General features: G+C 42.8%; 1 protein-coding gene across 1 annotated transcript in view; it reads left to right on the top strand.

Moving 5' to 3' along the window:
• The window catches only part of BARX2 (BARX homeobox 2), a gene marked incomplete at its 5' end in the record, with an annotated part of 34,280 nt that overhangs the window by 7,271 nt on the left and 1,260 nt on the right, over positions 1-25,749 (top strand). The window contains 2 exons of the mRNA XM_010176199.2: positions 22,721-23,018; positions 25,409-25,493. Of these exons, the coding sequence (XP_010174501.2) occupies positions 22,721-23,018; positions 25,409-25,493 (383 nt within the window). The remainder of the gene's footprint in view (positions 1-22,720; positions 23,019-25,408; positions 25,494-25,749) is intronic.

Here is a 25,749-nt window from a genome sequence, read left to right as displayed (position 1 = left end):
GGATTCCTCTGGGAAAATTGACACCTACACCTTATTTTTCTAAAGCCTCACGGCTCGCACTGAAGCACGGTTTAAATCCATCGACGCGCTCTTTTCAGCTTAAATGCTGTAGGTTTGTGAAGAGCTTGCTGACCTCGATTGGGACACTGCTCATAGCAATACCAGACCGAGTGCCGCAGCTCCCAAGTTGTGATGATTATTTTTCTGACTTTTATTCACCTGGCTGCTGTAAAATGTAGGCAAAGACAGACTTGTCTAGTAGAAGAAATGTCCCCCCCTTCTCCCTCCAGCATCGCTGCCTTCAGCTGGGTATGAGCAAGGGCCAGAATCTTCACTTGGGGAAGTTGGGGGAAAATAAACGAGGTTGTTTTGAGCCAATGAGTTGTGTGAAGCTCCCAGTCAACAAGGAACAGAGCAGGGCAGTAGCTAAGGAGACTTTTTGTTTTTAATTCTGTTTACTCCTGTTGAGCATTACATTTATTTTCCAGCTCAGAGTATGGTGAAGGACAGCTCGCTATATCGGAATCTTGGCGCTATGTTGATCTGAGCGTTGATCCACCTTCAGGAAGGATTTAATGCTCAATAGAGTGTTGTAAACAGGTTTGGATGATTGAAAGAAATCTCTGGTTTTCTGATTTTAAATCGCTTCGGTGCCCTCGGCGAAAATTTTAGGAGTGGTCAGAAAAAAATGGATGTTTTGGTTTGTTGGTAGATAGAAGAAATAATAATCGATTGTCCTTTGGAGTTCAGAGTGAAGCAAAATGGTTTAGATTTATTTTGGCAAGTTCAAAGGTGAAAAAGTAGGGGGTGGAGGTGGAAATCAGATCAGAGAAAATACTTGATCTGGAATGAATACTGAAAGCGTATCTTCTGAAAGCTGAAACAAAACTATTTAACATTTTATTTTTGTTAATATGAGACATTTGGCAAAGCAATGAAGTTACTTTCTGCATCGCAAAATTGTTTTTCTTTTTCTTTTTTGATGAAAGGAAGCTACAACCGACCATTTTTCGGTCAGTTTTATTTAAGAATTGCTCCAGCTGGACTGCAAAAGCCAGAACACATTAACATGAGCTTTATTTGCTAGGAAATAATAATTCCTTGGAAAGTTTTGGGCCTGGTTTGTGAGGTCAGCTGTGTTTGTGTAAGTCAAGACAAAGTCTGTAACAGAACAGGACGACAAGGACAAGCTCATGGGAGGTGAGCAGATGTCCTACGTACCCTTGGCGTGGAGCAGAGCACCGTGTTTCATCGCTGAGATGAGACACACCAAGTTATTTCTTGTGTTCCTGGTACTCTGGGCGAATCTAACCGAGAGGCTTCTAGCCCTTGTTGAGTGATGTGAAATTCCCAAAGCTACTTTTTAATGGTATCGTTAAAAGTATATAGAGATTTGGTGCTAGGACCTGACTAAACACTTAATATTTTCCATCTTCCTCTCATCTAAATTTTCATTTTGACTGATTCTAGGCATCTTCTCCCTCATTTCTTTTGGCCAGAACACAGCTCAGAAGAACACCAAGTTACCAGTTGCAGGTATTTCAGGCAGGTGTTTGGATACTGAAGACCCATTTAAGTAACTAAAGGGAAAGGTGAGGAACAACCTTTCACAAAATAATCCTCCATCTTCCCAAATGTGGACCCCGTGCTGGTGTTCACAGCTCTTCTGACTGCAGTTAACACATCCCAAATAAAATTACTTATTTGCTGCTTGTCACACGTCCTCTGAACATGTCCTGGTCTGCAGAGGGGCAAGTCCAGTGGGGTCTGAGTGATGCTGGTAGAACATGTGCTGTGAGGATCCTGAGGGTTTGATTCTGCTCTTACCTACCTGAGGAGAATTCCTGAGGGTTCTTGGGGTCAGCATCAGTTAGTTGTCTGTGTAATCTCCTTCTCGGGAGCGTGCCACACGGAAAGGCAATCCAGCATCGATTCAGTTTAAAAAACCAACCCTACTTTCCGTTTTTTGACAGGTCTGTGCATACCTCTTCAGAGCTGGCACTTCTGTAGAGCATAAATATATATAGTTCAGTAAGAAGAAATCACTTTCAGTAAAAACAAGAAGACATTTTCTAGAAGAATATCCTGGCACATGTATGTTGAGTAGGAAAAGACAGTCATTCCCCTGTACAAGATTTTTATAAAACTATGTTTTTGTCAGTATTTATTTCCACAATATTTGAGCTCTATCTAAAACACAGACCCTGACAGAACGCTACCCTTAGCAGCCTGCAGACAAAATCTCTACTTTCTTTATTTCATTTTTACATAATGAATACAAAGCACACTTTTTTTTTTTTTGAAGGAAAAAGAAAACCAGTTTTCCAGAACTTCCTATGTAACAAAAATAAATTTCCCTTTGAAAATGTGGTGACAGAAAATTTGCAAATGCGTAAGATCTTTTTTTTTCTGTCAGATTCAGAGCAACAACCTTACAATGACCTTAAAATGTGTTTGGATGTGCACATTCAGGTCTTATCTTGTAAATTCTTTAACATACCAGTGGTTTTTATTCATGGAGTTAGTTGGCTGACTTCAACAGGACTACTCATGCAAAGAAAGATTTGAATTGGAAGCTGTTGTGTTTGCCCTGTAACTCAGATAGTCTTGCTGCTATTTGGTGGATTTCTTCAAAATAAGGGAGTTTTCAGTGTAGTCATCAAGTCAACTTTAAACACTTGGCTTCATCATTTGGCTTTGGATATTTCTACTAATTAATTTATATTGCAAGTTACAGGGTAGCTAATGGCTGGTTTTTCTGATGATGCAAATTATTATTATTTTTTTAAACTAGGATTTCACTTTAGAGAGGTTGAATTTTATCTGAAATAAATTTTAACAGCCTTGTTCAGAACTAACGTTGAGGCAAGAACATGTCCCTGTAGCTTCGAGTGCACAGGTCCCTATTGCCACATCTAGTGTACAGCTGCCTGCGTGTATCCATTAAAAAACACGCTGTTGTGTAAGCACTGAAGGGTTGAAGCCATAGTAAAAAACATCTCCTTTTCTTTTACAAGGCAAAAAAACCCGTGTGATATGTTTGTGGTTATTTAAATAGGGTATTCTATGGCAGATTAACCTGGTTTTGAAGCAAAATTAGCAGTGGTGGTAGTTTCTCATGGAAAGTCTCCGCTTGCGTGCTGTATGTATCACGTATGTTTAATTGCATTGCATTCTATGTCTTTAGGAAAGCCTGTCACTCTGGCTTGCATTTATTCATTGCAGCTCAAAGTGGAAGAATATGAGAAAAATACCCCTGAAATAGAAACCAATGATGTAATAATTGATACGATATAATGGTGAAAAGTCTGCAGCAAACAGGGGGGGTTGGTTTTTGGGCACAAAACATTTGCGTGAGTTTGTGAAGACATTTCGCTTCACCCTTCTGTCTGTTTTGTTCCAAACCTCCTCTTGACAGCTTTGCTAATAGTTCATTTTGTTCCTGCGGTGACTAAGTAGTGGAGGAGCTGCTATTTGAAGTTTTCTGTGACAGCAGAGGATGGTACGAGGCAGTTTGGAGCTCTGCTGTCTGCTCTTTCTAGTGCTCTTTTGCTTTCCTTAAGCAGATTTGGTTTAGGTTGCTGGATAATAGTGAAATTCTCCACTAAGGGATGGGAACCCATGCCAGAAGTGAGAAGGGTTGATTTCACCTTGTTGCAATAAATTACAGAGTAATCATAAATGATGGGAAGGAGTTTGATGGAGAGGGTGAGGAACAATTGATGGATTATTTTAGTTAAAATTACTTAGAGTCCAATCCAACTCCCACTGAAGTTAATTAAATCGTAGTTGGATCAGGGCCAAAATGAGTCAAATTCAATTATGCCTTAACTGTAAACATTTAAAAGCACATTATTATAAGGTAGTTTAGCAATTAAATGACATTAAAACAAAAGCATTTACGAAATGCCAGACTGATAGGATTTATTTGTATGGCTCTAATTAAATCTTTCTTCTTGTGACTGAGAGACCTCTTAGGCTGGAGCCTAACCACTCTAGTACCTGTCTTTTGGGAAGAGATGTCACAGCAATTGATACCCTAGATGTATTTCTGTCCATCAGAGACTAGAGAATGCATGAGAAAAAGACAGCAAAGATGACTGAAGAGAAATTGTAGAAATCCTAGTGGTGTTTCATCTAATTGTCAGGATTTAGAGAGCTTATTTGTGCAAGTATCAGCTCATAAACCTCTGAAACATTTACAAGAGCTGATCTCAAAAGTGTAATGGTTACAAATATTCATCTTTGTCTCGGCTGAACAAAGTCCAACATCCAAAATATTATTGAAAAAGAAATAACCTCCGTGATAAAAAGATGGATTTATAAGTATGTTTAAGTTTAAAAACATATGATGGTGTTTTCAGAAAATCGGGGACGTTATCTTTTAAATTGTGGTTCACGAGCCTGCTTTTAGACGATTTATGGTTGGGGGTTTTTTTAAGTATAAATTCAGGATTGAACCTGTTTGTTCTGTCCTCAGAATTTCTCCTCACTAGCAGGGCGAAGGCATCTCCTTCAAAGTCAGCAGGTGTAGGCTTTCCTGGCTTGCATTTGCCGGGGTAGGCTGTCTCAGGAGTTTTTCCCACCGCATCCTAAGTGCCATCCCTAAAAATCTGTCAGAAGCTCAGGACGTGGCAATCAGTGTCTATACAACAGGGAATAGCTGGTAACTGGAGTCATTCCTGTCTCTCTGGGGGAACTAAATTTGTCCCCACAGACAGATGATCCCCAGTCAATGCCGAGCGCTGAAAGAACTTCTGCGGGGTTTGAAATCGGTCTGGTTGGGTTTCTGTCTTCGTAAGCAGCTGTGTTTAAAATGAAAGACAGGGCCTGATCCTTGTTTTAGCTGAGGACACGACATCGCTCTGGCGCTGTGAAAGGTCTTTGTGGTGGATGGAGATGCTGGATGTTTGCAGAGGAGTGAAAGGACAGAAAATGGAAGATGGGTGGAAATGAGAAAGGTCGATGTGACTGCGTGCGCAGCTAGCACGGGAGCGCTGGAGCGTCTTCAGAGCTGGCTAAATGGACTTTGTTTTTAGTCTGGCAAGCTCAGTTCAGCAAATTATTTCCTTTGCTTTTGTGCTGTCGCAGTTTTAATGGTTGTTTTGCCTTTTTTTGTATCCTTTTCTTTTTGACATGCATTTCTATTAATAGCAGGATGAATTAATAGCTTCCAGTAACACTTTCTAAAGAGCTCACGACTATGAAATAGAAATTTCTATACTCATCTAGCAGTGTTAATCAGGAAAAAGGGATACAACCATGATAAGTATTGATACAGGACTTCTATGGCACATACTCAACTTAGGAAAAAACCCTGCCAGTTTTCTTCCCCATCAGTAGGCAAAGATGCTACCATGAAAGCAATTCAGACAACTTGAGAGCTGGAGTCGACTATCTGCAGCTTTAATACATTTGAAAAAACTAATTTTTGTGGTCCATGCCTTATGTCTCCCTTAATACGAGCACGGTTAGTCATATTGCAATGGATAAAAATGCATTAAAATCAGTCGACAGCTGTTTAAAAACTGAGCCTTACTGTTATCTATTCACAGCTACCGACTGCTTCGTACAGCCCAGGCGTGATTTGTTTGACTCATTAACTCACCGGTGATCTTAATTTTGGTGTTACCTTTCAAAAAGCAAAAGCAGTGATAATGTTTTTACCTGCTGATGGTGTTTCTACCATCTCCGAGTATATGGCTGCAAAATAAAAATGGTACTTTCCTGTAGTAAATTATGGGAAAGAAAATCCTTTTGGACAGTGAAGGATACTGAAAACACTTTCATTCATCACTGTGCCTTGATGGCAGCTTTGGTTGAAGAAAAACATTTCCTTTAGGGGAAATATCTTGGGAAAACTCCCGATATTTCTTAGGAAGCAGAGCTGGTGTAGAATTTCTGAATACCTTTGCAATGATTGGAACTCCTTGCTGATGATTTACCAGGACATAGCCACACTTACCCTGAAACCAGTTGTGCCTCCAGGGTTTTCACCGAGTATTTCTTACACATGAAAAAAAATTACTACTGGAGTAGCTACTTTTGCCTATTGCTGCTGTGTTAATTAATTGAAATTTAAGTGTTCAATCCCAGTACCTGGCGTTTAGCTTGAGCATGGCATGAAATGTGCTGAACTCTTTCAGTTTGTCTTCTCAAAATGTTTGTTTTCCCCAAAGCCAATCATGGGTCATTGATACCAACTTTGGAAGTGTTTGTCCAGTTGATGACAAAGTTAAGTTTGTGAAAAGCGATCACCTCTGGTTAAACCGGGGCCAGTTTGCACATTGTGAGAAAACTCAAATACTTACCTCATCTAGTTTCTCTCCGCAAGAATTTTCTTCATTCAGATGCCTCAGTTTTTACAACAATCAGTCAATAGTGAGGCTTATGTATTTTAGACCCTAGTTTAACCCTTTGCATGCTGTAAATTGTCTCCAAACATTGCTTTTCTCAGATTTCCCCCTTGTCCCCACTTCTTCCTTACTCCTTGAAGTCAATAGAAGTTTTGGGTGTGTATTTAAAAAAAAAAAAAGAATTGCATCAGACTGCAAGTAGATGAAGGTTTTCTGCTGAGCATTCATTTAACTGGCAGCTTGGGACGTGCTGCTGTTGGGAACAGGGATGACTGAATGGAGTTTGTGATTTTTGCAGAGCCCGTGGAAGAGCTGAGAACTTTGCAGCAGATGCTGGGTGGTTTGGCCATCTCCACTTGGCTTTGTCCTTGACTCACTGCACGATGTGGAGCCGGTTCTGTGCTCACGGCGTGCCTCCTCTTTCCCATTAGTTAAAGGAAAACAGGGGTTCATTACACACTTGTGTGAAATTCTTTGCTAAGAAATGCAAGAGAAGCTCAAATTAATATGGTCAGTGGGGATTGTGTGTGTTTAACTGCGCTCTTCACGAGGATTAATTAAGTACAACAAAAATCTGGGTGGTTTGGGGTTTTTTTTTCCCCACCAGAGAGAAGTCTGCAGGAGGGAAGAGACTTCCCTACAAATCCCATCAAGATAAATGTTAAAACAAAGCTGCGTTCATTACTTTGTAGGGGTTTCAACTCATTCATTAGCCATTTTTATCCATCCTGTGACCCTTTTTATCCATCCTGTGACCCTTTACTGGACTTTTTTCATTCTGTCCCTGTCTCGATTTGCTTTTTCACTGTCATCCTTCCTTTTTCTCTCCCTGAGCTCTTTCTTGCTGTCTCCCCTTTCGCACCAACTGCATCTGCTGTTTGAGTTCAACTCGAACTTTCGAACCCGTGACGTCAAGTTCGTTTGGAATTAGGCAAAACCAGTTTGCCCATCCCTCGTCGTAAAAGGGTTAATCCTCCAAACTATTGAGCGACGAGGGCAGGGAATTATGAAAGGAGTCCCTGTTTTATAAGCATTTGTATTGCCAGTGCTTGAATACTCGTAATAAGTAGGTTGCTTCTGTGATTAATGACTGCGTTTTACATGCTGACGATGGATGATGTGTCTTATTGTAGAAGCCATTTATTTTTATTTGGTCTCCTCACCCAAGCAGTACTGGCAATGAAATGTTCATGTCTTGGTCGGAGTATGTTTTATTCTTAACAATTTAATGAAAGGTGACCCACAAAGAGGAAAAAATAGTTAAAATGATGCCTTGTTTTTGCTCTTTGTAATGCGTGCAAAGACAACTCACATGGTTTAATACATAATTTTTCTTTTTCTTTAGAGATTCTTATTTTGTTCCCTCCTAGTTGGAAAGGAGTAGGGGTGTGTTGTCAGTCTGAAACTTTATAAATTTGGAAGGGGCAAGCTATTCAAATGCCTTAAACTCAGTCTGTCTTTGTTTTATTAATTTATTTTTCATAAAGGACTAAAATAATTTGAAATCTGTAGTTATTTTGAACCAGTTCTTGTATCAGATTGGAAGTTTCTGATTTTGCTTTAGTTTCAGTTGAACTTTTTTCCCCCCATTATGTCATTTTGTGATGTAGTGGAAGTGATTGTGGTGGTCTGAACACACAGATAAGTCTTTTTATTAAACTAATTATCTATCTATATCCGTATGCATTCAATGCTCCATCCATCTAACTTCAAGATTTTAATTTCTATAGAATGATTTAATAAAGGAAGGAGGGGAAAAAAACCAACCCAATGTTTTAAAAGCACACTTGAATTAATTGGAGAAAATCTATTTCAAGACAGTGAAAGGGGCTGCAGTGTCCAAGTGAGTCCTTTTAAAGCTCTTCATAACCTGCAAGACCTTGGATCTGGCTTCCCAGCAGATCCTCCACGGTGGAAACAGAGACAGCTGTAGTCATGGCATCGATACTTCAAGAGAGAGAGAAAAAGATGAGTAGGACTTTTTTTTAAAAAAAAAGTGTTAGAATTGAAATGCTTTTTTATATGTGGTTCACCAGACATACATTAAAGGCTCATTTAGCTCTCCAGATTTAAAAGATCCCTCATAACTATTATGCCATCGCTGAGCAAACAAACCAATTCAACTCGATGGATTGGTAGTGTTGGTTGCTTTTCATCATGCAGCAGTAAATGCCAATAATTGCTTAAGTTCTCTAATAACATTAGAGAATAATAACATAGATTATCTAATAACATTCCAGGTGGGTTATGGCCCCTTTTTCAAAGCTTAGTGCAAACACTGGCAGTGTAAAGTCTGTCGTACTGTCTGCAGGGAGAGCGTGGAAATGCCAGATTTAAGATGAGTTTCATCACAGCGGTGCCACGTAAAGGAATCTGGTAACGATGGTTTTGAGAAATATAAAAAATATTCCCTGCAGACTTAATTCTTTACATCGCCATCATGTAAAAATTGGCAGCCACGACTGATTGTTGGCAGAATATCTTTCCTGGTTTAGGATGACTTTGGGGGAAAAAAAGAAAAGCTGAAAAAAGTTATTTTTGGTTTGAAAATCCACGCACTGCATGGATTTTTCTGCCTGTTGTTGGAGGAGTTCCTGTGGAAACATTGCTGGTTGCACAATACCAGGATGCATGCATTGCTTCAATATTAACATATATATTAATGGCACATTAAGGATGTTTTGTAATCATATGACACAAAGGAGAGTTCTCAGTGCAGTGCTCTTGCAATCTATTGATGGGAAATGTCTTCAGCGAGCTGTGAGATAGTAACACCTCTGCCTCCCCTTGTGACTTCCATTGAAGTAGTTTCCAGACTATCAAACAACTTTGTGTGGTAGGTATTCCCATCCTCATTTTGCAGGTGAGGAAAACAGAAGTCCAGTGAAATTCTTCACTGTGAGGGTGGTGAGACACTGGAACAGGTTGCCCAATGAAATTGTGGCTGCTCCCTCCCTGGAAGTGTTGAAGGCCAGGCTGGATGAGGCTTTGAGCAACCTGGTCTAGTGGAAGGTGTCCCTGCTGATGGCAGGGGGGTTGGAACTGGATGAACTTTAAGGTCCCTTCCAACCCAAGCCATTGTGATTCTATGATTCAGGGACTTGACTTGAGATTGTACGTTAAGGCAGCAGCAGGGTTGGAAACCACTCTGCCTAATGTCTTCTTTCCCCAAAATCTACATGTAAATGAAGAGAACTTTGTTCTTTATGGGGGCAGAGAAGAGTAAATAAAGTCGGTGGGAATGAGACAGTATTCCCATCAGCCTGGAGTTGTTTCTAATGCTAGCGGGGACTGTACACCCACCCACAGACTTGCTGAGGGAAGAAAGGGCTGCATTGTTTTGGGCCTATTGACTTTTGTGATTGGTATTTAAATGAGTTTATCGAGACGTACCTGTGGAACACGGCGACGCTGCATTCCTCAGTGACCGGTGCTGTAGAAGAAATGGAGGTAAATAGATGTGCTGATGAAAACCAGAGATGGGTGACAACCAAAGCTTTGACTCAAAGCCCACCAAATCTAAGCGTGAGGGAGGGTGTCCTGCTTAGGTCACTGAATCAGAACATTTTTGGGGCATGTTTGTAGCTCTAGATTGGAGCTATCAGAAACAGGTGTCCTTCTAACATTTCTGTCCATAATGTCATTAATTCACAATTAAAACTAGCAGAATTGAGCACTGTCGAATCCTAATTCAATCCCTTATGATTAATTAGGGCCTATCTCCACCCTAAATCTAATCTGTATTTATCTGTCTCTTTGGCTGGTTTCCTATCAGAACAGAAGAAAAAAACCCCAGCACACTGATTGTCTGACGCGAGTGAAGGCTTGTGCTCTCTGGAGATGGGGACAGCTGGAGCTCACCGACTGGAATTTCTGGCTTATCCTTCTACCAGTGCTATGGTATAGGTAGCCTGGTAGCTGACAAAACCTTGTCATCACTTTTCTGACATGTAAATGGTTGCATACCACCAAAAGTTCTTTGTAACATTCAGGCTGACATTTTTCTCATGGAACTACTTCTTCTGGGTGCGACCATTTTGAGACTGCCCATCCTCGAGACATTTTTCAGCTTACTTTTTTGGAAATTAGATGAATTTCAATAGGAACAAAAGCTTGTTTTGTGCTTCAGCTGAAAAATACCAAAACATCACCCACCCTGAAATGAAGGGGCCGGGTCTCATCTACTCTAAATCAGACTGGTTTTGATGTTGAGGGCTATGCAGGTTTGTACAGGCTGAAGATCTGGTGCAGACAGTGGTGTAGGGTGGACTGAGCTGTTTTTTGGAGTCTTCTAGGCCCTTCTTACCTGAGCAGTTGGCTGTTCTGCTTGTTGCCTACCTCTGTTTCTCTGCTACAGGCCAACTCCATAGGTGCCTTTTCTGTTGTGCTTGTGTTTTCACCCACTGGCTGTATCCTGCAGTGAAAATACGCGTGCAGTGCTGCAGCCTGACGTACTCTTCCCATGGTGTCTGTAGTAGTGAATGCAGCTTTCCTTGTCCTCACTCACTCCTGGGCCACAGGGCAGGCTAATTAAGTGCAGATGTTGACGTGAATGGAATATCAATTTGTTTGGAGACTGGAAGTGTAACCATTGTGAGCATCCCACCTCCCCTTGTCCAGAGTCATGGCTGCAGGTAGAGGCAGTGATCAAGCCATATGGCTTGAGGGTTCTTGCAACATCTTCAGCTCATGGCTAGCTTTATAGAAAGTAGACAATCCTACTGAAGTCAGGGGTGCTGCTTTGGGAATGAAGTTGCCAGCATTGATTTTTAGCAATGTCGCAGAATGGTTTGCAATGAAACATTTCTATAAACTGGAAATTTGGTTGTATTTCCCCCCCCCCTTCCAAAAAGTGAAAGCTTAGCTCTCCTTGATTCATTCTGTTTGATTTGTTAAGATTCAATCCATGAGGTGACACGCATGTGCTGTTGTCTGATGTGGAGAGAATAAAAATAGCCATGCCCTGTGCTGCTGGAAGTGATAAGATAGTCCTTGTCAGTTTATTCAACTGAAAAAATCAGGTTTGGAGGAAATCTTTATTCCAAGGTGCTCTAGATTCTGATAATAAGGCTTCAGCTTCCTGGAATAATAGTGATGTGCATTATGCTTAGTTTGATTCCCTGTGTATCTCCTCCTTACCCCAGCCACAAGAGCTGGGTTAAGATTGCTGATCTAATTGGCAAACACAAAGGATAGACAGGCTGTGAACAAAACCTGCTCGTGTATCATTTGCATCCTTCTAAATTGCATTGTTTGTGCAGCTGGTCAGCCAAATCGTCCACAGGGTTTATTTTTGTCCACAGAGGAAACGGAGCCGAGTTTTCTCTCTGTTAGGGCAGATGTAAGATCAAAGAATCATATCTACAGCTCAGAGAGACCAACCTCTCTGCTAAACACATCCTGATGGGGGCAAGATTATTAATAAAGCAACCCTTGAGATGATAAGCCACAATTATAAGAGGGAAAAAGACTTTGCCAAGATGTGACAGGTCTCTTTCAGGTTAACACTGGTACTTGCTTGGAGTCCCCTTTTCATTTCAGCGTGGAGGAAAAGAGGGGGGTGGGTGTCTGTGGATTTTAAACATGGATCTACTATTCTTCCAAGAAGAAAAAAAGCATTTTCCAAAAGATCCCATCAGGCAAAATTTACAGTCTGGTGTTTAGAAACAATTGAACTCTCTTTCTTCCCATGTGTCACTCACCAGAGTGTTTTGGAGGCTCGAAGCAGGAAGAGGTGGTGATATTTACAGCAAGTTTTTTTTGCTGGAGCTCACACAAGAGTGGGCTTGAGAAACCTGAAGAGTGCTTTTGTGTGCACGACTAGTCAGCTGTCCAAGGCTGGTGTTTGCTTCTGGATGTTGTGATAATAATTAACAGGGCAGGAAGTAAAGGACTGATTGATTTATTCGTGCATGGCATTATGCATTTGAACTTGGACAGAAACTGTGAAATCCTGAGAGAAGGCAGATTTATTTCTCAAATGTGTAAGGATATAAGAATGGTCATAATGTGTCAGTCCAAAGTCCATATCGACTTGTATCTTGGACAGTGGCCAGTAGGAGATACTTAGGGAGCAGTATAAGGAACAGAATGTGACTTATCCTTCCATTAAACTGTACCCTCTCAGCTCTGATGATCTGTTTCCAGATCTAAGTCCAAATCTTGCTCCTTGACCGGTGACACCATCTGGACAGAGGATTGGATTTGGCCTCCTGTGTTTCTCCCCAGTGTCCCAAGATGTCTCATCATCTGGCTGTCATCAGTAAAGACAGAATAAAGAGAGAAACTTCTTGCAATTTGTGCTAAGACACCCTGAGAGTTGTGTCTTCTTGGTGCAGTGTTTCTCCTCCACCCCCAACAGACAAGACCAGCGACTGCCTGGAAATCCATTTCTCCTATAGCTATTTCATTCTGTAATGTTTTGGCTACTTTGCTTGCTAAATCTGGGTCCAAGGGTTGATGAGCTCTAGAGTTGAGCCTTATCCTCGGTAATGCAGGAAACACTTGGCTGAAGTATTTAACATGACTTAGTTCAAAAGAAAGAGGTTCAAATTGAAGTTGGCTTAATGGAGCCAAAGTGTCCCTTGATACAGATGGTAAATGAGCTGGTGGCTTCTATCCCAGGAACTTTCCTGCTCCGTCTGAGCGCTGTCGTTTATGGAGATGTGCTCGTGTTTATTTCTCTGGGACTAATGTGGCCTGGTCTTAAAACTCCCTCAGAGTCCAAACAGTAAAGGGCTGGAATGGAGGTTCATGTCCAAACCCACCCTCCGTTTGGAGACGTTTCCAGTCGCGATGGCCTTGGGCCCATATATCCTAATAGGAGATATTAGGACTGATCTGCTTGGGTTCAAGAGCACCTCCTTTCCCACTGAGTAGGATTTAAAGGGATCATCTGATAAAGATGAGGAATCCCAGACAGAATGGCTTTTCTGTAGCCTCAGAAAAAGAGCAGGACCTCTCTGAGCTGTGCTCAGTTTGCCTGAAGAGGATGGATTTGAGTCAAGAGGAGCTCCCTTCCAAAAGGCAAGTTGCTGTTTGAATACCTGAAGCAGAATAATTAAAAATAGAGTAGTGGTGCGTGTTTTTCTGATTCATTCTTCACTGATTAAGCCAGAGTGCTGTTACATTTGCTACAATGGATTTCTTGAGTGCCAGCCAAACAGATTCTTTAAATGCTTCTTAAAAAAAATTAATAATCATCTTCTATATATAAATTTTCTTCTTCGTTGAGGATCTGACAAGGTCCTGGCACGCTCCCCTGTTTGACAGACAGGCTGGAAGAAAGGCCATTGTGTGCAAGGAGAACAATCTTATATCTTTCCAGCAATTGAGAAGAAACCCAGCAGCTAAGCAGTGCTGTCCTGTGATAACAGGAAACCACGGTGGACTGACTAGCCCCAGGTTAGCAGCACAACCAGGTCTTTTAATTCCAGGTTCAACCTACATTCCTGTCTCCTCCTGCACCAGTATGACCATTGAACAAAACCAACTTGTTATACTGGGTATCACCAACCCTGCCAGAAGAACCCCGGTGCCATCCTTCAGGGATGTCTGTCTGGAGATATTGATGCTGTAGGTGAATTTTGGGATGGTGTTTATAAGATAGATAATGGCCCCCCATCCACTCCTGTCTAAGGCAGAGTATTACACATCTGCCTGTGGCAGCAGGGAGGGAGTGAGACAGGTTCTCGTTCACAGAGCCTCTCAGGCTCATCATTTGTTGAAGGCCAATTACTGTGTGTACGGTGCCTTAAATATGTAAAAAAGCACAATATAAATATCAAATGTCATTATTAAGTAAGAATTAATTATCTTTCTGTTGAGTTTTTCTGAACGCCTCCGGCATGCGTGCCTCAGATGCATTCAAACTTATTAATTACTGTTATTATGTAGAAGTTATACAGAAACATTATGTTGATAAATTGCTAATGGAGACAGGCTTGAAACAAACCTGGATCTCACAGCTCCGAGCGCTGTCAGGAAATTTCACTTGTGGCTTTGAAATTGGGTTAAACTTCACCACAGATTTAAGTGCCCCACAGCTTGGAGAACAGCAGCTGAGGCTTCTGTCCAGCTTCACTCACCTCTGGATAGCCAGACAAGTAACTGCATGATGAGAGATGTTTTGAGGAAGAGCACTTTTTAGCTGCAATATCGTTATACTCGTTGTTATAAAAATTAACGTTTACAGACATCAGGGTTTTTTGTTCGCAGTTGATTTAGCTGAAAACCTACCCCCTCAAAAAAAAAAGTGATTGTACATAATAGTGAGTTTTCTCTAGTGTGTCTAGGGAATTTAAGATAGGGATTGTGGATGAGCCTTAATTTTCCCCCCATTTAAGAAGCTGTTGTCAAAAATTCCTTTTTGATAAGGTGCCACTTTTTCCCCCCACTTACACGTGGCTCATCACAGAAGGTACAGACTCCTGAAGAACTGGCCCTCGGTCAGGGTGCCCTAAAAAGGATCATTTTTAGCTACACTAATTTTAATTTCTTTTCTCTTTTTTTCCTGTGGACACACGCAGGTGAAATCCTGACCCCACTGAAGCTGATGGGCATTTTACCACAGACATTAGTTGAGTCTGGATCCTTCCACAAGGGACTGAAGCCATTTGCTGCCAAGGAGCCTTTTTGCTGTGTAACTGAGTTGCATTTATTTTTTGCAAGACTCATGGTCCTTGTCAGGCTGTTAGGGTTCATTGAATTGAAGTGGAAATCGAATATGATGTGAACTGTTCCTGCAACCTTTGGTTGAGGAGCAGTTAGACTTTGCTCCAAGGAACCTCGCTGAATGCTCTTTTGAAGTACCACCAGTGTCTCTTCATGCTCCAGCTCTGTATTTAGATTTCAGGGTTGATTTTCAGGGTTGACTGCTCTGCTTTCCTGTAGCCTCACAATTCCCATGGAAATTTTGGCTCTGTGCATTTTGGCTGAGTCTTGAAACTATTTTTGGAAGCTTTCAAAATGTCCCAGAAGTGCCCTTCATCTCTTCTTATGTGCAGAGACTTTGGCTCTTGCTTAGTTGTAACTGGTTTCCACATATAACCAAACAAAAAGAGAGCTAGTAGAAAAGGAAACAACAAAAACCAAAGACAAAGCTCCTTTCCCAAAACAGTGCTGACTCTCAGTTAAGTGACCAAGCTCTTAGGTGTGGAGATGCTGGAGAAGAAGAATGGCAGTAAAGAGCATTCTCCAGCATTCCCAGTTCCAGAATTCCTATTTAATATGTAATAGCCATGGAAAGGTCTGATTATAGAGTTGAGATACGGCACTTTAAAGGGTCTCTGGATTACATGCAGGTTTTTCCAGCTATTTCAATATTCAAAGCGGGGTGAGCTCTGTAGGGATGTCTTGCAGTAAGACTGGAAAGAACGAGAAGAGACTCAATGTCTGAACTGGTTGATGCGAAGAATTCCTGACAAATTATCTGTCACCACTTCTTTGGCCAAGCATTGTCTGACAGGAATGCTAAAAACATTTAAGTCCGTACTTAGGTAGCACCTCTGGCCTTGACTCAGTTGACTTGTGCAGGGGACAACTTCAGGAAGATTTAGTGGCTGCGCCTGGACTTCCAGCCCATGAGGAGAGGATACAAGATGGGTAACTAGCTCTGAAAGACCATCTGTGCCAACGTGTTGGCAAGGGCTGCACTGTGCAAATACATCGACTCACGTCTTGGAAACGGTTGAGCTGTCAACACAGTGTTCACAACCTAATTAGCCCACCTCTCTTCAGACCATAATTAGCTCAGGTGCAATCATACCCTGGCATGGCTGTGCTGCTTCCCATTCTCGAAATAGCTGAGGGATCTGTGCCCAGCACCACGCTGCATAGCGTAAACATCACCCAGGTCACTCTTTAAACTTGGGATTCAAGTGTTTGTTGCTGATAGCAGTCCAGTGGGCAGGGATCTAGGACAGGGCTGAATCTTGGGCTGTTTGCAAGGAGGCTGGAGGACCTGGTTATTGACCGTCAACCCTCTCCTAAGCACTTGTTCCTAAGGGGAAATGAATTTGCTTGGTATACGCACAGCCCATTGCTGCCGTTCTCTTTCTTTTTGCCTTTATGATCCTTATTGGGGTGCTTGGTGGAGCACAGCATTGGTGTGGGGAAGAAGCTGCCTTCTGATAGTAAATAATCATAAAGCAGAGCTTAAGGAAGCATTAAGAGTAGATAAGTTGAGGAGGTTTCACCTAAGTGTAGTATTTTTACTTACACAGTGGCTTAAGTTTTTTGTGTGTTACTGGATAATAAGTGAAGTACCTTGGTATGGCAGTGCCTGTAAAAATACAAGGGAAGAGATGAGAAGGAATCTCGCTGGGGAGGCACTTGGTTGGTGGTAAACTTGGCAACTCAAGGGTACAGCTATGCTGGGAAGGTCATGCTGCTTGACCCACCACCTCTTGCCTGCTGCCTGGCCTTGACCGGGAACGTGATTGATTTTGTGACAGGAGCACTCAGCAGGAGAGCTGACAGCGTGGCTGTGGAACTGGGTAGTGCTGGAACATGGTGCTGGATGTAGGCTGAGACAAACCCTGCCAGGTGAGGGAAAGTCACCTTTCCAGGAAGGACAGGCAGAAGTGCCCAGGGAGATGCTGATCCCACATTTGCTGATGCTCAGGGTGCTGGGAGGCAGCAATGGGGAAGCAAGGAGGTTCAGGGAGAGGTCCTTGTGTCTGGGGGATGCTCAGGGCCTGAGACTGGTACAGATGGGGCAGAGAAGGCTTAAATCTAATGTCAGCAAAAATAGACAGGGTAAGGTCTAACCTGAAAGCAAGAATTGCTTTGCTACCCTCAGCGAGGTTTCTGATGGGCAACCAGCCTTTGCTTAGGTCTAGCCACCACAAGGCAAAGGAGCCCACGCTGACCTGAGAGGACATTCCGTGTCCTGGTGTACACAGCGAGTATTTGGCTGTTGTCTTCAGCCAGTTGACTCCTGGGTCACGTTGAGTTTCTGGATGGTATCAGGTCTATGCTCAGCTCTGACTTGCCTCCACTATTGAGGAGGCTTGTGGCAAAGTCCAGGTGGGAATGGTGTGGCTGGGAAATCTCAGCTTTTGGGGGTCTGTGGTGGAAAAAGTAGATGTAATGCCCTCCCTGTGTGTGCTGCAGCTTACTCTCCACGTTTCCTTGCTTCTTTTACCTTCTTTGTTTCACTCAGAGCTTGCTTCTTCCTTTCAGTAGGCTGCCTGCTTCTTCAGCAAAAGGAAGCTCTTTCCTAAATGAACTCAGCTCCTTCTTGGTTCCCTTTTGTTTTGACATTCAGGAGACAGCAGATTTATAGACCCTTCCTGAGTCGTAAGTTCATTTTCTTTTATTATTTACCTTTCACTGCAACCCATTCTGAGTGAGATTTCATTCTGCCTCCGAGCAGGGCTGACCTGCCAAGAGGAGTTGATCCATAAATCTTTCCTTCCTTTTTCTTTCTTTCCAAAACAGAATTAACTGAGTTTGCCTAGGAGGAAAACTGCTCTGCCATTGCCGGCAGTCAAACAGTGCAATTAATTAGTGCTTTCCCTTTTCTCTTCCCTATAGTCTGTGTCTGCCGGGGTTGAAAGTAAGCCAGGGAGGAGGGGGAGGGGGGAAAAAAAGAAGGGGAAAAGATTTGTTTGAAGTATTTATTTTTTAAATAAAACATTTGCAAAGTGTTCTGGTGTAGTGGTGGTGTACCTACTACATCGTATGTAGCAGTCACAAGGAGTGTGAGTGAAACCTTCTGGAGAAAATGAGATCAATTCTCTGTCCTTCTTCTTGGTGTTACAGCTGAAAAGCAAAATAAGGGAGAAAAAAAATATCTTTGGATATATTAGATCATGATACATTTCTAGGACAAATATTTTACATGTAATTAGGAAACAGGAGTCCAGAGTTTTCTTCTAGACCTGCATTGCTTGAGTAAGCCAATTCATTTCAAGGTGGTGTGGTGCAAGGGGCAGATCTGTTATTCACTCTACAGCGACTGCCAACATGGTCTGATTTAAATAGCAAAGCAAAATGTTTTCAGATCCTTCGAAAACACTCTGCAGAGCCAATGTCCTTTTTATTTTTAGCTCTCGGTTAGTTTTAGCAACTGAGTGGCCAGATGTTAGCTTTATGGAGATGGACAGAAATAAGAGCTTTCTTGCTACTTGAAATTGAGACTGTTTGAATGCTTAAAAAATAACTACAGGGAAACTTCTGTTGCTCAAGCAACACTCCCTCAGTTGTGCGTGGTATGAAGTATGAATTATACTAATACTTCCAAGTATTTAAGAAGTATTCAGTAGCAAAGTGAGCCCAAGACTACTGTAGACTTTGGACTGATTATAACTATTCTAATAGATAGAACTGGGATTTCTCTGCATAAAAACACATAGTAAGAGACCTCTCTCCCTACGAAGGGCACTGAGCCCTCCTGAGTCCTAAACTACTGGTGGCTTCAACATTGATTGTGCTGCCTCTTGATTGTTTTAGATGGAAACAATAAAATACTGGAGGTGGGTTGCGAAGGTAGCAAACTAATTCCTTACTTTCTGACTTATGTGGGCTGCTTTTTGGTTTTCAAGTGCAAAAGACCAGGGGTCAGGATTGGGAAAGCTGCTGGGCTAACAATGCAAGAACATATACGTTCAGCTGGAACTGCTCTGAAAGGCAGGTACGGAAAGGAAGAGCGCTTCATTTCCATTCCTCCCTGTTTTGGGAGACAGAGCATGTCACAACAGTGCTGAGCAGACAAGAGCTGCTTGCCAGCATTTAATTTGTTGAAGATTAAGAAATTATTCCATTCTTACAATACCATGTCAGTCTAGAAATACCTTTGAACTCTGGGGGATGTGAAAGTTAGATCTAGCCTCAGATTTCGTAGTGTTTGGAAGCCAAGGTTTTATCAGGGTAAGAACTGTACGGATGGTTTAAGGGGAGTCATGTTAATAGTGTACCTTGAGACAATGGATTAGCTCAATTTCAGCTATCTTTGAACTTTGGAATAACTAAATCCAGAACAGGACACTGAATTTAAGCTTTGTTTCTTTGTGATCTAGAAGCTAGCTAGTGCAAGGAGGAGGCTAGCTATTTTTGACTGACGCTATCTGCAAGGAGAGTGGGCTGCTAAAGCATTGCCCCCTTTCTAGCCAGCAACTTTCCCCCCAGAAAATATCTCCTCCCATGTTTTTCTCTAAATGCTGTCCTTGTTTTATGCTCAAACCATCCTGTGTCCTCATCAGGCCGAGGGCAGAAAGCTGAGAAGTCTTGTCTACGGCTGGGCTGAACATCAGCAGATGCTTTCATTATTTACAACGGTTTCTAAAAGCACTGTCGCAACTGTTGGTGTCAAACCATAAGCGAAGGCTTCTCTTATGATCACAAATGATAAACAAATAGAAGATACTTGGTGTCAACAGCCTCACAAATCTATTCACCACCTGGAGCTTGAAGCAGCTCAGCAGTTGCAAACCACTACTTGCACAGAAGTAGAACAGCAGTTTCAGAAGTGCCGTAAGTAAAGAAGCGTCCTGACGTGAGCACCAAAAATAAGCGTGTGCTGAGCTTTTCTGAGCATTTGGCCAGGTCACAGCTGCTGCCTGCTGAGCGTTTTCCAAAATATATCCCTTCATTCAGGTGCTCAGCACTTGAAAAAATGGATCTGAACAGCTCCAGTGTTATCTTCTCTAATAACCAACTCCTGTTCTACCTTGCAAAAACAGCCAGGTTCTCATTGCTGATCCTGGAAGGAGGATTATTATTATTCTTTTATTCCTGATCCTACCAGATTATTAGAAAAATAGCCTGAAGAGACTTTCCTCTGTTGGATGGAGGCAGATCTTAAGCTCTAGGACCGTTGTAGCGAGCCTCCCCCAACTCCAAGCAGTCCCACATGCTGCTACCGTGCCGTGTAGGAAAGCAAATATCTCTGATTGCTCTGATATCAAATACCTTTTGCTGACCTCCCTTGAAGAGAGTCCCTTGTAAAAATGCTTTTGTCCAGAGGTTTCACTCACTTGGAGCCTTGCAGAGCTTTCTGAGCTCTGATGATTTATTACTCCTCAGTAATCTTGTGGTTTATGGAGAGCCCTGCTGGAAATATACAGGGGTACAAGGGTAAAAGTATCAATTAACCAGTGATCTGGTGCCAAAAGCCACCCATGTGCAAGGACAGGAATGGGGTTTCAGGCTCTGAGGTAAGGCTTGGAGAATGAACCTGCAGGGAAGCAGGAGCCCCGTGATGGGAAGGTTTGAACCAGGACCTCCCAACAGCAGGATAAGAGTATTTAATGAGACTGGATACACTCCTTTATGGTGGGTGAGCTAGAGCACCAGTTTGCAGTCTCCTTATTCAGAGCAGGTTGGAACTGGGATCTGTGAAGTCTCATCTCTTAGATCTCTCTGTGAACGAGAGGAGTAATGCAGAAGGACCAAGTCCCAGGACTGCTGCCAGATGAAGACCATCAACACATCTCATCGCTCACCCAGGAACATCTCTTATGGTGGAGGTGGCTTCAGGGTTCCTGCGTAGGACTCTTGGAATGGAGATGCCCTTCAAGAAGGGAAGAGGGGCTGATTCTTTTCAGTAAATTTGACTGAAATAGGGGAAATCATCTGTTCCACTGGTGGGTCAGAATTAGTAGCGTAAAGCAAAGGACTGCACACTCTGTCCTAATTTATGATCTTTGAGCTACTGAGGTTGTATATCAAGGGAGAATTTCTGCCAGGTTACTTGGTGATGCTGTAGATCAACATGGTCTTCACCTGAAAAAAAAATCCACAGAAAGAAAAGGTAGACAATGCTTTACACAAGCTAAAGGTTGGCTTGGCAATTCTGATCCCCTCTCTTAAGTACTTCCTTGGTGATTTAAGTGGAATAATTTAAATTTAATGGAAAAATCTTAATTTTTATTGTTGCAGCGATGTGGAGGGGAAAGCAAGGCTCAGGTCCCAGTCTGCCTAAACCCTAGGCTGTAGTCAGTCTTGCTTAAATCCCAGTCAGCTGGGATTTATAATGTTTTGGCAATAGTTTTCCAAGCTTGCTTTGTAAGCGGCTGGATTTTGCACAACTTGCAGTGGCTGTGGAGAGAAGCGACGATCAACAAGCTGCGCAATTCTTTGATGTACCCTGTACCCTGCTGCTTACCTGGGACTTGATTTCTGTCATCACAACCCTTCACTCGGGGGAGGAGGGTATGGAATACAGGTCATCAGCAGGCCAGGCTGGCAACTCCTTTTTTCCACTGTGACAAGTTACTCACTGAAATAGACTCATTGAGGTCTATAGATCATTATTTTCATTAGCGGTGATTCATATTAAGAGTTTCACAATCGGGCCTGCTGGTGTAATATGTTCCTTTCCACAGTACCATTTATCTGAAGATCTCAGAGTACTTTACGTACATTAAACTTTAATCCGTGTTTTACCACCAGTGAAGTAGGTAAGGAGGATTGTTTCCATTTTGCAAATGAGGTAAACTGAGGTACGGAGCAAGAAAGCGACTTGCCCAAGACTCTACTCTTTGAACCCTGTTGGTTACAAAGTTGGGTAGAGTCCCATCTTGCAAGAAGTCTGCATTTCCCATACGTGGCCCTGTTTCCCTGCCTGAATTTTAAAGGAACATTTGATTTCCTGAGGCTAAGGCTGAGCAGAAATCTTTCTATAGCTGTAAATTCAGAAGGCTTCATGTGAATCAGAACTTCCTCTAGTGTTTGAGAATGTTTAGATTTGTCATTCCCGACTGGCCTCGACCTGAAAGGGTTGGAGCAGAACTGCTGGTTTGTTTTTTAAGGCTGGTGTCAACTGGTTGGTATAAGATGTAGAGTTAAGAGTCTGTGAAGAACTCTGCTTCCCATCTATTCATCCTCATCTGCCTCTATAGTCAACGGGGTCAGTATAGACAGTGGAGGATCAAAGTGTGGTTCCTCTGACTCTCAGTTACCTGGTAGAGGATGAGAGGAATTGTGACTCCCATTGTCACCTGTAGAAGGAGATGAGGTGACTATCTCAGGTGAACCCTGTTGGAGTGTCCGTAGAGAAGCTGAGTTCATGAATGGGGAGAGATTTCATTGTTTGCTGAGTTTAATCTCTTGTGGTAATTAGATTACTTCCAGGGTGTGTGTTATAATAACTCCTAAAAAAACCAAAAAAGCCGTTGGGAACGCAGGCCCTCCTTCCTTCTGCTGGAGAAACGTACATCAGCCCAAGGAGAGCTCAACACATGCAATCTGGGAGAAGGAACGGGTTCAGAGAGGGGAATTGACTTGCTTGTGGTCATTTACCAGGTGAATGACAGAGCGAGGAAAGGTGTTTCTCTTCCCCGCTCTGCCCAGTACTCCCATTATTTAACCATTTTGCCACTGAACTGGTCTTTATCCACCTCTGTTTCCTCCCCTGACAGGGTCACCTTCTCTGAGGGCATATCCTCTCATCTCCGTCATCACCAGGCAGCCCTCCGTGGTCCCTCACCTCGTCCCAGCTGCCACCAGTTCCCGTGTGTTACCAGCCCAGACCTCCTCAGGGACCGCGAGCTCAGAGACACCTACCAGTGAGACCCACGCCAGCAGCGAGTCAGAGGCAGAACAGCCCACGCCTCGGTTAAAAAAGCCACGCCGGAGTAGGACCATCTTCACAGAGCTCCAGCTGATGGGCTTGGAGAAGAAGTTCCAGAAGCAGAAATATCTCTCTACCCCTGACAGGTAGGTCAGTCTCTTGCACTAGGAAAAGAAATGAGCAAAAAGGCTGCTCTAGCCCTGCTCAGCTGTTCCTGTACTGAACGCTCCCTGGCTGGAGCGTGCTGCCTTCTAGCCCCACAGAGATGCCTCTGCTGTTGGCCAAGGACATGGGCAGATGACCAGATTCAATTTCAAGACTAATTTTTCCTGGGATCAGAGGTGACATGAATAGATTATATCAATGGAAATACCACGTGTGCTTGCTAGCAGGCATCCAGGCTCAGAGATAGGCAAGGTCCAGAGCAGAAGGCTCTCTGTCTTTCCCATTCCTTCTGCACAATTGAAAAAAACCTGGAGCCTGCCTGCTGGGATCCGGTGGTGCATAGCTGTGTCTCCATGGCAGCTGAGAGGCTGGCTGTAGCTTCAGCTGGTTTCTGGAGCAGCTTGCATCTAGCAAACTTGGGTAGCGATCAATGAGAAGGTGGTGGCCTGTCCTTCAGCTTGGAAAATAGAGCCAGGGTTGCATAGAGTTGAAGGTTACCTTGTTCTTGTGAAGGCACGGGCAAGAGCCTTGTCTTTGTGAATGAAAAGGCAAGATCTTAGGGACTACTTGGTACCAGATGAACAAATCAAACTAAGGAGAGGCTTTAGCTTTTTTTAAGGCTTTGAACCCTACTCTGCAAAGTTAAATTACAGGAAAAAGACTTGTCCAATTCCTATGAAGTTTGTAAACCTACAGAGGGTTTGAAAGGTACCCCAGGCCTGCAAGTCCACAGGTGGCACTGTCCCAATATTTAAATTGGTTTTGGAGATCAGCATCCTCTGCTTATACTGCCTGTCACCAGAGCCAAGGATCACAGCTAGACCAGATTTCATGGGCATGGCCAGGCTGTCTCATACCACTTCAGAGTTCCTAATGTGCCTGTATTGCCTCCTCATAGCTTCACATAACCAGATGGTTGACACCGTTGATGAGGCACTTGAGGCTGTTAATTAATTTTATGATACGACTCTTCTTTGGCTTCGTACGTGTTGGAGGCTGATGAGCAATTCCTGTCCGTGTACCACTTCCCCTCTGTTTGTTTCCTTGGGTTTCTAGGCAATGCTGGTTACGCTCATGTGTGTGGCAAGAGGTGGTAGCTGGTTGCAGGTCATCAAAGTGTGGTAAGACGTGCATTAAGGCAAGAAGAGTTAGTCAAGCAGTGTTTTTCTTTGTCAACTCATGGCTGAAAACGTGATAGCCAAGCAGTGGATCGTGATCTGCATTTGCTTCTGCATTTGCTTTTGGCCAAGAGACAAGATTTTACCACTGGGAGGGCAACAAAAGCACCTGGTTTATTAGTAGTAAGGGAATGCAGAAGGACAGGATGATGCCTCTGCTAGATTCTGCTTTTCAAATAAGCAGTAATGGTATTTTTAAATCGATTTGGTATCTCACAGACATTATGTAGTGGCACAGGCAACAGGCAAACCAAGCCCGTAGGTCTAGAGTGAATCCAAAGTGGGGGAAAAAGCATGAATCCATGAGTGTGATTTCGAGCACAGATTGCTGGTGTGGGGTACGTAGGTCTTTGTAAATCTGTCCATGATGCAACTCCATTACAAGACGGCCAGATGCGTGGTGCTGTCACCTGTGGGGAAGGATAAAGAGTTACTCTGAGCTACATTTGCTTCATATCCTGGGTTTTAATATAGAAATAATGAATGGTTTCACATGAACTTGCATAGGTTGGAGATTTGTGGAGGATGAATCGGGATTATGGGCTGTCTGCCACTTATACCCTTAAGCTAAACACGCAAATAATAAATTCATTTATAAGCCTAAATTGCCTGTAATGGCAGAATGCATAAGAAGTTAATAGATTTAGATGTACTGCTACTCCGTGAGAAACAAGAAAGTATTATTATCCCCATTATGTAGGTAATGCAGAAGAATTGTGATGCTGGCAGACTGATGCTGGGTGTCTTGGTTCTTATGTGTTTGTTTCAGATGCCATAGACCTGTTTTTCAGGGATGTGGTGTTCCAGTAGCTCCCTGCTTCATATACAAGTGTGGAGTGTCAGCAGTTGGAGTACAGCAGGCTTGTGTTTCCAAGTGGGCAGGCAAACTCCTGCAACTTTTAGGCTTATTCATTTATCCAGTGGTCACAGAGGAGAAAAGAGAACAGATGGCCTCCAAACACCTCAATATTTGTGCTTCTTCCATAAAAGCATCTATCTTTACATCCTAAATTCACAGTGTTTACCATTTTTGTCAGATGTTTTCTCAAAACAACAGATTAGAGAGACAAATAGCCATGTTTTCTGGTGATCCAGAGCTGTTGTATGCTCTTACAGTGTTGGATTGTTGCACTCGGTATCTGGGCCCTTCTGGCCCTCCATAAACTCATTTCAATGTCTCTTTTATCTCCCAGGCTTGACTTAGCCCAGTCATTGGGGCTGACTCAGCTCCAGGTGAAGACATGGTACCAGAATCGTAGGATGAAGTGGAAGAAAATGGTAGGTGGTTCATTACTATTTCTCCATGGTCCTTAAAAACTGGGTTTTTTTTTTTTTAAAAAGCAGTTTTGGAAGCTGAGCACAGTGTCAGTGCCCTGTGCCTGTTTATACCAAATTTTGTTTTATTCTTGATCACTTTTATTAGAAATATACTCTCTTTATACTGCAACATATGTGGTGGGCTAGAGGGACCATAGGTGGTAGGAAGTATACGAGGCAAAAGGGTGAAAGAAATTAGAACAGAACAGAGGGAAGA

This window comes from Antrostomus carolinensis, unplaced genomic scaffold (assembly GCF_000700745.2).
Source record: "Antrostomus carolinensis isolate BGI_N321 unplaced genomic scaffold, ASM70074v2 scaffold6879, whole genome shotgun sequence".
Taxonomy (NCBI): Eukaryota; Metazoa; Chordata; class Aves; order Caprimulgiformes; family Caprimulgidae; genus Antrostomus; species Antrostomus carolinensis.
This window is presented reverse-complemented; position numbering and strand designations above follow the sequence as displayed.